The sequence below is a fragment of the Ascaphus truei genome, chromosome 2, assembly GCF_040206685.1.
Source record: "Ascaphus truei isolate aAscTru1 chromosome 2, aAscTru1.hap1, whole genome shotgun sequence".
NCBI classification, from domain to species: Eukaryota; Metazoa; Chordata; class Amphibia; order Anura; family Ascaphidae; genus Ascaphus; species Ascaphus truei.
The window spans coordinates 465,515,715-465,529,454 of NC_134484.1; the positions used below are offsets into that span (position 1 = coordinate 465,515,715).

Genomic DNA, 13,740 nt, shown 5'->3' on the forward strand with positions numbered 1-13,740 from the left:
AAGGTGGGCCTCCATAATCTTATTCCGTGTAGTGGAGCATGAGTATCAGAGTTATAAGAACTCTGCTTGGAAAAAAAAATCAAGTGCAGAATCGGGGTCAGGTATTTGGTTGATTCCTTACCAAGGGCAGTTGGTAAGATTAGCCAGAACCTGTTGTGGGTTAACGTTCCTAAATGTTGTAGCGAGTAGAACTTTAGGGCTAGATTTGGGTGGTTTGATTTTCCTTACACAGTACCACTATTGCATGGTCACTGAAAATATCAGGTAGGATGCCAGAGGATTGCATTCTGTTGGGACAAGAGGATAGAATCCAATCTAGCAAAGAATGGGTGCCAGATTTTAGGTTTGTCCGTATGGGCTGGGAAATTAGTTAGGTTAAATTTAGTGACTTGAATTGTGTGCAGATTGTGTTGTTTTTAGGGTCAAGCAAATTGAGGTTGAAATCCCCAAGAACTAACAGCTCACATTCAGAGAGGAAATTGTGCAAAGAAAGGGAGTCATATCATTGAGGGATTGTAGTGGGGCGGTAGATGCCAGCAATAAGAATAGGTTTAGAGAAGGGGAAATTAATACAAAAAGAAAAAGCACAAGATTCTCATAGTACTGTATAGTAATTTCTAAATGTATTGATGGTAATTGTATAATGGTGAGATATGTACAGTGTCGGACGCCTTTAACCTCCTGCGGCCGTTTCCTGCGGCATGTTTTCGGCCGTTTTGGGCGCCACGGGCGCTTTCAATGTTTAGCGCCATTAGCGGTGTCTGGTGAATGCGGCTGATGCGCGGCAAAGTCCGCGACAAACGGAAAACATCCCCGAATTTTTTCGGGGATGTAGGAGGATAAAAGGTGCCGCAACAGTACACACAGCACGTATAGATAAAACAGGCATACAAGTATAACAACTGGGAGAGTAGTTCCACCGGAATTGGGCAGAGCCTCACGCCAACATCTGATCAGGACCGCTGCAACCGCCAAAGGTAAACGACCGACCACTCGGTCACATGGGCAACAGCTAGCAGATCTCCTGTTCAAAAAAACCCCACCTATGCTTCGGGCCAAAGTGAACGCTGTGACCAGCACCATGCCACTCAGTACCGGGAGATGATACTCAGACGCTTCAAACCAGCCCCCCACAGGACGCACACTGATGACGTCATGATCTAGGATGTTTGGCCGCGACCAAAACGCCACAGGTGTTTCACCGCTGGGGCATTTCACCACCGGGAGACTTTGCCGCGATGTCGGCTCCTGCGCCCGGCCGACCCGACAAGCCAGGTCTGCATGTCACGACAGCCGGCTCCGCTCCTGCGCCCGACTGCCTGCTCCGACAACATTTCCATTAAATATTTGAGAGTGCACAGCACTCATCTTGAGCCATTTGGTCGTATTGACCATCTGAATTTAGGGTTAAGGTAGCAGCATTAGTTAGGAAACAAAGTGTCAAAATCAGGCAGATATGTCATATCAATAGATATACAGGAAGAAAGGAGCACTTCCTATAACCAAGCCACACTCCCACAAATGGGCCTTTCCAGTCATGCTTCGCCGCTCTGACGCGCCATGTTTAAATGTCCCACAGGATATTTAAACATGCAGTTGTCGGAGCGGTCTGTCGGGCGCAGTCGGTCAGGCCATGCAGTGGGCAGTTGGGCGCAGGAGCAGAGCGAACAGTCCGGAGCGGGCAGACTTCGCAACAAAATGCCCCACGGTAAGCTGCCCTGCAGCGAAGAGTCCCGCTGGCGGAACGCCAATGGTGTTTTGGTCGCAGTCAAACAGCCCATTCCGTGCATCACTGCCGATCTGCCGAGTGTACATTCCAAAGAATGTCACAGAGACAAATCGTCCTAGATCAGTCCTGGGTTAAAAAAGCGCTCTGCAGTTAAGCGGCACGCTCCCTAATAGCAGAGCGCGTTTGTAACCCAGGACTGACGTCACCAGTGTGTGTCCTGTGGCGGCCTGGTTTGAAGCGTCCGAGTATCATCTCCCGGTGCGGGTCACGGCATTCCCTCGGCCCTTTTTAAAATTTGAAAGGGGGGATTGTCATGGGTATGGAACAGAGTTTAAAAGAGCGGGCCTGAGTTGAGGTCAATATCTCCTACTAAAGAGAGTAACAGTATAAATAAAGATTTGAGTAATTGTTTGCATGCTGCAAAGTTGTAATGTTTGCCATTAGCATAAGAGGTGCTGGGTGCGCTGGTTTCAGAGCTCTCCACCAACATGCCATAGATAATGCAAGGTGTTTGAGTAGCCCAGGGTGTATGATTAGATTGGGTGTGGGACAGGAGGGAGAAGTGTGTAGTGGATAGAGCAAAACATTTTTACATGAGACCACAGTAGAGAAAAGAATAAAGCTAAGTAGCAGGATCATTATCAGAAAGGTATATAAAAAAAGGCAAGGCTGTGCCCCTTACTTTAGTAGAGTTGAAATACAGGGTTACAGGGCTGCCAGGAATGTTGCTTAATTGATATCAAATTGTTGAATCAAGAATACACGGATCAATCCTCTTCAAACCTCGTGCCTAACTCATATTACACTTCAACTATGCATTTGTAATAAACATTATAAATGCACATTGTTAATGCACTGCTCTTCCCTAATGCGTGCTTCAATTTATACTACTAAAACAGCATTTCACCTGGTATTAATTAATGCTAATTTGTTCATTAAAACCTAACAAATTTCGATCAAGTAATTTAGAGGTGTTAACAGGCTAAGATCAAACATAGGCGATAAGCAACATTTGGGAAAGGGATCAGATAACACACACACACACACACACACACACACACACACACACACACACACACACACACACACACACACACACACACACACACACACACACACACACACACACACACACACACACACACACACACACACACACACCATTCTCTTTAGGGGATAAAACTGCACAGCGGCAGACTGTAGAACAGACTTGAAAATTTGTTTTATTCAGACGATAGCCACATCATGTGGGCAGTTCAGCCAATGAGGGTGAAACGCTCACGGCTACGCCCTCGCCATGCCTCCCTGTCTCCTGCCGGCAGTTCACATCGCGAGGATGACATCACCGGATCGCGCTGCCGCACAGCCAGAGTTAGTATAATCGTAGCCTTAATAAGTGAAGAGAACCTTTTGATTTTTTTTTTTTTTTTTTAAATAAAATCCTCTTCCTGTAAACTCTTAAGAGCCATTACACTGTACTGCACACACAGGTAAATGGGATAACCTGCCTTACCTTTACTTCTTTCTCAATGTAATCGTTCAGCAATACGTCCGGCTCTACTCGATGGTCAGTCGGTGACAGCGAAACTGTATGAAGAGCCCGTCGCTCTGTGACCTTTTCTTGAGCCTTCTTGTCCCGGCCCTTCTCTCCCTTCAGGAAAACACGTTTGAATGGTGACACAATCCCAGGCTGCTGGTGAACAAGAGAAAAAGACATACATGATGAATCCTTCATCTCCGAGATGTACATACAGGTAGTCCTCGTTATCCAACGTTTCACTTTACAACAGATGGCATATCCAACGCTTTACAATGCAACCTTGAGGGACGTTTTGACGCCTGAATGCCGTTATCTAACGCTCACCGCCACTGATTAACATTGGACTCACTTTATAACGGTTTCACTATCCAATGCTACTTACAGAACGGATTCCATTGGATAACCGAGGACTGCCTCTCAGTATGTAGAAATGTTTGCTGGTTACGTGGCTGTTACTTTCTAATCACAGAAGCCGGGTGTATAAAAGCCATGAGGCTGTGCAGCAGATCGCAGGCAGTATCTGCTTCTCAGGTGACCTCTCCCCAGGTGGCTTGTGGTAAGCCAACTCTTGCACTGTGCCAAGGCTATGAAATAAGTTCAAAGGCTGTAATACTGATGGATATAGGGATAGTGAAGCTAGTGTCTTGGTCTGAGCAAAGGACAATGAACAATTAGTCAATCCACTGAATGAGGAGCAAGTGACATTGCAGAACTATGACAGGGGTTACAAAATCTTGTGCACAAGTGCATGAAAGGGGTAATTGTATGTATGCATATTTCCTATTCTTATTCATGCAGGGAATCATTAATGCCATATATACATATGCAGTGTTGAAAAGGAGAAGTTTTGGTATGTATGATGAATATACATATACACAAACTAGTAGTTTTAGTGGAAGAAAAATGCACTAAGTGGTTAAGAAAAATGTCAGGTGACAATGTGCTTTGTCATATTAATATATTTTTCCAATATAGTGCCGACAATCTAGCCCGAACTGTACATATGGGTCCCTGCCCTACATAGCTTACAATCTAAAATGCTAAAGAAATTGGTTACATAGAACTTCAATAAGTCACAAAAAATAAAATGTTTTTATTTACTTGAAGATTTCAGACCCCCTCCCAGTCTTACCCTTCAGAGAACATGAATTTCTAAGCCATTTTCATTTGTAAATACAGCTTTCATCAGGATGATAAACCTGCCTGATCAGATCAATAAAAAGAAGGCTGTGTATCTGATTGCCAGTAACAAGAATGTCAATGTCAGCAGCCATATAACTCTCCCGGCCAAGCTAGAAGAATGGGGCAAATAGCTTAAAAAGATCAGGTTCAGAAAATGAACACATTCAATGCAAATTGGAGCTTTAATATAAAAACATGGTGTGCAATATTCACACCGCAGGCTCCACCTTTTTTCCCACAAGGTGTTGGCTGGGGATTGCACGGGTCTCCCTCTGCTAATGTATTTTCAAATGCTTACATTTACGTAAGAACTGTGTTATAGTTTTACCACTGAAAATATTACTTATAGGGGCAGTCCCTCCTAGGATAAACGCGCATTAATGGCAGTAACGTGTTTAAGGGGCTAAACCTGGTTAAGTGATATTTTTAAACAAAGTATTTTTAAATATTGTTTGAAACATGGGAAGCTCAGACTAAGGCTGTGCTTATAGTGCCGGCCACGGCGACAGCAGAGCAAAACAAATGCATTATTGCCGCCGTCACGGTGCGCTTACTATGATCGCTGGAAGTCATCGCTATTTGATTTTCCAGCGACCGTCACGTTGCGGACACTATAAGCGTAGCCTAAGGAGGGATTCGCTTTCCTGTGGCTGCTCCCCTTCGTCTGATATCAGTGTCGAGTACGAGTTTACAGAGCAACCACCCTTACCTTCAATGGCTCGCAGCAAAAATGTTGCTCCTTATTTTTATTGCTATTATTATTTATTGCTATTAATTTGACCCCTTACCTTTACTGGCTCCCTAAGGACATGGTAGTGTATGTATGGGTAGTGGAAATGCTTGACTGACAAACACTTCCTCATTTAAAGGCCCCCGAAGAAAAGGAATTTGTGCTCAACTTTCATAGAAACAAAAGCAACGAAACCCTGGCTTTAAAAGCATCGTCATTTCATTTATTTTATTTTCACAAAATGTGTCTTTTTGGTCAGCTACATGGGAAAATTAATTTTTTAATAGCTATTAATTGTAGGAATGACCCAAACTAAAAATAAAGAAGGATTTGAAACTGCTCAATATACAAACACCACAGTTCCGATAAGTACTGACAGGTGTTCTACTGCGGATGCACCCGATCAAAAGGACAGCAGCCACTTACAAGAAATCCCATTAAACCGTCATTTTGTGTCATGTAAGCTAGTGAGAGGTAGGTGAGACTGCTTGCATGCTTCCACAACTTATGAGACGGTTACATGGAGAAATAATTGACCAAATAAAGCATAGCATATCTGCCTTCACGCTCCCCACACAGTTTTCCTAAAAGCATTTTGATGCTTTTCCTTGGCACTGTGATTCGGGCACTTGGGACGAGCACCAAAATTCTGCTATATATACGACATCCAAAATCTAAAAAGAAATGAGGCCTGTACCCATTTTCTTTATAATTTCACTCATTAACAATACATCTAAACAGCCTACGATGCACACACACTGACTTGCACATACAATTTGCAGTTAGCATGGGTAAGGCCCAACTGAAACAAACAAAAAAAACATTTATTACAAGACTCACAGTATAAAGAATTTCCATATTCTTGGCAAACAAATATAGAGTATACTTACAGAACTCAACATTCATGCATTTTCACTTTAACGTCTGTACCTGCAAATCCCTCACATGCACATGTATATTATTCCTGGAAGTAAAAGCAGAACCATTGATGCATGGTAACCCAGCACAGGCCTACCTCCCCATCCATTTGAGCATCCAATACTTGAGGCCTTTAGACGAAGCTTTTTCATGCGGACACATAAAATGAATGTTCTGAACTCTTCCCCACACCCAAACCATTTGTTTTTGTGGCGTTCTGACGGTATGATGCACCAGAAGATGTTCTCAGGCTATAAAACATCAGCAGGAAGGAGAGTAACCGCAACTTCCTTCTCAAAACGCACACTGAACTGTGTGCTGGGAAACTTACACAAATTATTTCAACCTCAAAAAAAGTTTTTTTCTTTTCATAACAGGGAATTAAAATAGAAAATATACAAACGGTTGTAATGCTACAGATATACATACAGCACGAAATGTACTAGCCCCTATACGGTGTGTCAAAACTGTTGAGGACAGAGGTTACATTTCTATGGAATAAAAATACAGAATACATTCTGATAGAGTACTTTATACCAAGAGTATGGTGTTATATTGACAGCTCCGTCTCCAGTTGTGTGGAAATAACCGCAGAGGCAGAGGTCTATCACTGCTTTACTTGCCAAAATCGTGCCCCACAATGCCTTGCTCAATGCTATGCGGGCACTGTGGAGCGTTATATGGGCATGGAGAACGGGGACTGGGCACTCACACGTTTCCTGTGTAGCGCTGGGAATAATGCGTCCAAATACGCATTGACTGTATTTTACCGGGCTGGACGTACAGATATAGCCAGAATCCCCTATTGCCGTGGTTGCGTGGACGCTGAAAGCCACGGTCAGCTGCAGCAGTTCAAGTAAGCCCACCGGCTGGCTGGAGTCTGTTTCAGCGGAATTCCCCGGCAGCTGGGAACGTTAGTCTGGCTACATATCCACTATATGGGTTATTACACGTTGCTGTGTGTGTAACCGTGACTTCAGGTTGGGGAATTGTTGACTTGCCCAGTGTGTTTATTTGATGATATTGGTTAAAAAAAAAAAAAAATTTTTGATCACAGAATATTGCTATGCAAAAAGATGTGGCTAAGTGATACCATTACCAAATATTATAACCAATAAAGCATAACTGAAGGCACTAAACCATGTCACATCCGTGTTCCCATTCTTCAAGCGCATCAGTTTATGTACAACACACACACACACACACACACACACACACACACACACACACACACACACACACACACACACACACACACACACACTTGTCAGAGAAAAAGTATATTAGAATTGAATCTGTTGTCCACGCCAGCTATGCACAGGTTGGAAAAAATAAATGCAACCGTGTACTTGTTTGTGGGACAAAGCACATTTGAACAGTCGGTAATCACAGAGAGGGAATTTTGCTTCCTAAACTACTTTTTTTTTTTTTAAAGATAACTTGGAGGATACAAAACACAGCTGCCTTTAACTGCAACAATCCCAGGAAAAGAATTGAAAATCGGTAGTTAAATGACATGTTTAAATATCTTTCCTCAATTGTGGCATAGGGAGCCCATGTTACAGCCAAGTTTATAGCTGTAGTGCGTGACTTTCACCACTGATAACACAACATGTCTCAGTATATCTCAGCATTTCCAGAACATTAAATGGCAATGTTGGTGCAGTATATCAGAATATATCTCAACATATCACATTAAAGAGAAAATGAACCATCTGTATTTCCACATCAGGAACACTATATAGGTGCTATTTCCAATGTGAAACCTAATGTTGAACACAGCACAATAGATCCTTTACATATTTGATATCTGTAAAGAATATTTAATCTCCTATGAGCACCAGACAGGTTGGTGTACACATCAATAAGGTCCCTTGCTAATTTTTTCAACTGTAGGATATCACCTTCATAAACACAAGGTCAATTTTTTTTTTTTTTTAAATGGAACACACCGACACAACAAAAGACAAATGTAAGGGATTGTTTCCTTAAATTTGAAGTTTGCACAGCTATTTGGTTTGGGTTTTGCTTCAGACAGTGTGAAAAGACTGAGCGGATCGTCACAATTTCAGTGAGCATTTACCAACAAGGTGAATAGCATTGTTAAGTAAACAAGTACGCGGACGTAAGCCGGAAATCAGCGTCTTATTATGGTAAAGACATTTTAAGCATCTAAAATGTAAAGAAAAAGTGCAGTAAATTGACATACCATGATATACATGTCGCAGACACTTAAAGGGCAACATCAGGGCTGGCTTGATCCATTGTTTCACACTTCTATAACCAAAAATGGATCCCAGCCCTTTATACTGCGTCTTAGCAAGCGTTCGCGGAAAATTAAGCAGACCCTCCCACTGCTATGAAAGAGAATAGGAAAAGGCAATTCCCAGGAACGGTCAACTCAATTCAGTGCTTCAAATCCTAAGAGAATTTCAGACAGGATTTAGGATACAAATATACTTTCCAGCTCCACCCTGACAGTAAGAGGAAACCGAGATACTGTATAAGCGGGGGCGACATGATAAAGGATACAAGGCCACTGAAGCTGAACCTACATGTGTAAAATAACCGAAGAAACTCAAATACAAGCCTCCCACAATCTCATTATGAACTGACAGGCTAGTGCTGCAGCAGCAACTTCTCAAACAGTAAGCAAATAGAAAATAAAGGAATACTAAGAATCGCCTTTTTAAAATTCTGTGGAAAGTCCCTTTGTCAGATTTCTTAAAGCAGCAATACGACATCCTCCTCCCCCCCCCCCCCCCCCCCACTATTTCATTTTTTTCTTATTTGTATATGTGAGGCATGTGGCAATGTATAATTCTACATTCTTACCTACGCTGGCAGTCGTTTGGTGCTCCTGTTATAAATCTGTAACAATCCTGACTGTGTGCCCAACATAATGGCTGCTTTTCAGTTTCAAATCAGTATAATTCAGCAGCTACAATGTATCCTTATATTACTACGATAACATTGACTACTGTTACAGTTTGCAGCTCAAACTGCTGGGAACATTGGCAACAAATGATCACAAACAGGAAAGTGTTACAAAGATCTCGCACTGCTGGGGAGGTGGGCTAAAGCCTGCTACAGAAATCAAAGAATGCTCAGTATATTAAAACTAATTAAAAATGGCATTAAGAGTTGAGCTAAAAAAAAAAAAAAAAAAATGGTAACTTTTATCTAACACTACAAAACTGATTTAAAAACAAAACCCCCCATAAGATTTCACATGCTTTGCCGCTTTAAAGCTGCAAACAGTGATGCTCCATTTTAAAAACAAACAAAATAACCCACTTTGCTCTTGCCGCCTTTTAATAAACATTTTTATGTCTATTCTGTAATTCTTCCATTTCTTTTTATTATGCATCACTCCAGAGTTTTGAGTGTGGAATGGTTACATTTTTAGGCATAGAAAAATGTGAATGCCATATCCTCTACAGGAAATAATGGTTGGCCTGTCTAAATACACACTGTCATTTGAGTTCCTGGAGAAGAAATGTAAAATAAATAAAAGCAGGGCGTGGGATACTTTTAAAAGTTCTTTGCTGCCGGTGTGTTAAATACTTTTTGCACCTTTAAGTCACTCAGTGCGAGTAGGGACTGCAAAGCATTGATTACAATATCTGTGGGTGCAAAATCACCTTTCACTGCCAGCTGGGACCGCAACACATTGCACATTCATTTGTCGCAGGCCCCGTTATATAGGGGAAGCTATGCACATACACTTACAAGCACAGATGGGATACCCTATGGTTTAACAATTCCAAAGAAACCGTATGCCTCGGTGTAAAGCCCTGCTAACCGATACGGACCAGCAATCATGTCCCTGTGCTTTATCTTTAAGTAGCAAACCCAGTCCCAAGTATGCCTTATTAATCCTAAAATAATGTATATTTTAACATTTACAGTTCTAATCTTATAAATGCCATATCTACTGCGCACTGAGAACAAATAGAACTTTCGCAGTATAGTTAGCAGCTTAATGGTAAAGCACAATAACATTAAAATGATCATAGCTTCTTCCCCCAATTAAGCTTTTAAACTGTCTAGTAAATCTGAATTAAACTGTGTCTAGGAAATCAGATTTGCACAGACATCAAATCAAACTTTCATCAGAAACCCTGATTTTCCAACACATTAGAAACCACAAATAGTCGTGTGTAACATTTGGATGGCATGCACTCTAATGTGCTTACCAAAAATGTATTATTTGGTAAAAATCCACTAGCGCTGGAAACCTTTTGTGAATTAACCCAAGTGGCCTTCGGCTAGTCCATGTAGGTAATGACGGGCAAGGTAATGAAAGAACTGTTTCATGTTTGCCTACAGTTACCCAAATTTAGACTTGAAAGCCTGTGAAAAGCACAATATATAATACATACTATACTAATTTTGCTAGCACAGGTCGCTAACTAAGACGACTTTGGACAGGCACGATTTATAAAGCAGTGTGTGTGATTTCACACAAATCACGAGGGTGGCCATCTTTAAGAAACCCAAGAAAAACAATTGACATGGATATTTCTTAAAAGCAGAAGAATGTTGGGAAGATTTAATGAAGTTTGTGATCAGGATGAAAAGGGTGTAACAATTAACAACAACAACAACAACAAACAACCTGGACAAATAAATTTTTCTGAACCTGCAAAATTGAACTCCACGTTCACGTCTCTGTGTCAATCATTCAAGTGTTGAATATAAACCTTCAACTTTGCTTTGAAAAAACATTACAAGTCCTAGTATTCCATATGCTTTGTAAAAACATTACAAGTCCTAGTATTCCATATGCTTTGTAAAAACATTACAAGTCCTAGTATTCCATATGCTTTGTAAAAACATTACAAGTCCTAGATTTTACCTGGGGTACTGTAAATATACGAAGTATTAAAAGCATCAGAACGAGGACTGGTTTACACGCACACATGACTTAGCAAAAGAGCTGCACAGCTATTCACGGTAGTACCACCAAATAAAAGCCTTGGGCTACGGCCCCCCTGTTCACTGCAGCACGCGCGCCTCGTGGCGCGTGCACAGATGAAAGTCGTGATCTGCGGCCTGTGGTTGAGCTACAGGAGAAGAACAGGAGATCGTGACGGGGAGGGGGGCGGCCATGACGTCACGTGGCTGGTTCGCCCTCATTGGCTGAACCGCTGCTGTGACGAATGCGCCAAAAATCTTTTTTGCCAAGGCGGTCGCGCTTCGCGGCTTGTGCGCGCACGCCGACTGGGGCCTGCCCCATAGAAGGCTGTGCCTTGTGTGCAGCGCACACTCGATGGTGCGCACAGCCGTGGCCACTGGGGACCTAGCCATAGGCCTGGTAAAGTCAAGATTTTGTGACTAGTAGGGAACTGGGCAGACAAGGTAGGTCAAATGACCTGAATCACAGTCACACAAACAGCAAGGCACTCCATCACCTGAATCATCTTACCAATCAAACTCCTGCAGCCCAAGAGGCAAGAATTCAATTAGCAGCACAACAGGAGTGGAGTCCAAACATGTACAAACCGCACGCGCTGATAGATCATACGCAGAGCAGAAAAACAAGCACTACATTTCCGGGGGGCGGTTGGGGGGAAGATAATACCTCCCTTTGTCAGGTGCATAACTACTGCAGCAACAGTTGACAGCAGAATTACAGTGTATATCCTACAGTATATAGCTGCCTGTGTGAGGCCGAGATACTCCTCCCCATTCGCTGAGCACAAACCCAAATGGACCACATGTGTGAAGCCCATGCATCTACAGACTACTGGATTCTTTTTAACCAACAAGCACATTGGTAGGAGAGAAGGGATCAGGGGGTACAAGTCAGCTACAATACCCCACATTTTCTAGCCTGGTGTTTTAAAGCTTAAGGAAGCTTGGAAACAGAACTGTAAGTATTTCCACTTTGTAACTGCGCTCATTTCTCATCAAGTACTGCAGGAGTGGCTAATGCTAGTCCTCAAGGGCCACCAACAGGTCAGGTTTTAAGGATATCCCAGCTTCAGTACAGGTGGTTCAATCAATCAGTCTTTGACTGACCCACTGATTGATCCACCTGTGCTGAAGCAGGGATATCCTTAAAACCGAACTTGTTGGTAGCCCTTGAGTACTGGAGTTGGCCAACCCTGCACTACTGTATTTCTGTCAACGTAAAGTCAAAAGCTGTTTTACCCTTAGGGTTACATGCAAGAGTATGTTCAGTGTGAAGCATTCTGTCTATCACCAAGGGACACATTTGAACTACGGATATTAGAAAACAGGGAAAAAAGCAGCGTCAGATTGTTCCTTAGAAGTGCTTTTACAGAACATGCGCACAAAGTATTATCCTAACCTTTACACCCACATTTGCAGTGCTGAAAGTGAATGGGCTGTAAGATGGCCTATGGCAGAGCACCATTTAGCAAATATGCCTGAAACGTAAGACAAGAAAAAAAAAATATATATATTATTTTTTATTAAAGTTAGGAAAACTATCAAGGATCCTACAGGACCAACACTAATTTTTGCAGTAGCACAGAACATTTTAAGCCCTGCACAGAAAGATAGACAAGGTTCATCTTCTGCACTTTTACTCAGGAAGGTATTTCATTACTTGTTAGATGTGACTTGATAACTGTGCTATGAATCTTTATCTCCCTCTTGTGGTCAATTACCAATCACCACTAAGGCCTAGAGATTCACTAAGGTTCGTTAGTCGGTGAGAAAACTCTGTATTACGATAAAAAAAAAAAAACCTGATTCTCACCCCTCCCTCCACCCCCCGATTTAACGGCGTATACTCTAATAATTATATATATGCTCCATGACCATGCAGCAATCAACTCATAACTTTTTCTGGTGGGATTGCAAGACAATCGTCATTGTCCCCATCGCAATTTCCAAACTACACAAACCCACAGGTATATTTCCCTTTTTTTCTACCACAGGATTATGTAATACAACTGCGAAACAGACAAGAAAATACATTAACCCCTTTATGCCTAAGGCTTCCAGTGCCCAGCAAAGGAATGCTTTTAGGCACTGCATGGGTTAATACACAAACCTAGGGGCATTTTCCCAACGTGATGTCGTTGGTAAGCGCGGTTAATTCGTGGTAAAATCAGCCGATCTGGTTGATTTACCACGTGACCGTCGAACTCCTTGAGAGGGCCTATGCTACCCCCCTAGCACTGAGGGGGTTAATGTCCACTTCCGGCATACTGAAAGGCATGTTTTATTTATGATTTCTCTCCTGTGTTATATTAATGTTTCTATGATAAGCGACAGCACTAGTAGCAGCTTTGTCTAACGGGGCTGTAATTCAGGGGCTTCCAACTCCAGTCCTGAAGACACCGCCAACAGGTCTGGTTTTCAGGATACCCCAGCTTCAATACTGGTGCTGCAGTCTTTGACAGTGCCACTGATTGAGCCAACTGTGCAGAAGCAGTGATATCCTGAAAACCTGACCTGTTGAAGGGTCTTGAGGATTGGAGTTGAGAACCCCTGCTGTAAGTCATTCCTATAGACCAGGCCTGCACAACTCCAGTCCTCAAGGGCCACAAACAGGCCAGGTTTTCAGATATCCCTACGTCAGCACAGCTGGCTCATATACTAATTGAGCCAGCTGTGCTGAAGTAGGGATATCCTGAAAACCTGGCCTGTTTGTGGCTCTTG

The 13,740-nt window shown here is 42.5% G+C and overlaps 1 protein-coding gene across 10 annotated transcripts in view; it reads right to left on the minus strand.

Annotated features, from left to right (window-relative positions):
- Nucleotides 1–13,740, minus strand: part of CCM2 (CCM2 scaffold protein) — a 54,252-nt gene that overhangs the window by 18,467 nt on the left and 22,045 nt on the right. For 4 of the 10 annotated variants that reach the window (XM_075588121.1, XM_075588120.1, XM_075588118.1 and 1 more), the window contains exon 3: nucleotides 3,243–3,422. In XM_075588121.1, the coding sequence (XP_075444236.1) occupies nucleotides 3,243–3,422 (180 nt within the window). Of the gene's footprint in view, nucleotides 1–3,242; nucleotides 3,423–6,071; nucleotides 6,099–6,196; nucleotides 6,354–13,740 lie in introns of those variants that run through there. The other 6 variants (XM_075588122.1, XM_075588116.1, XM_075588125.1 and 3 more) reach the window with 5 other exon arrangements.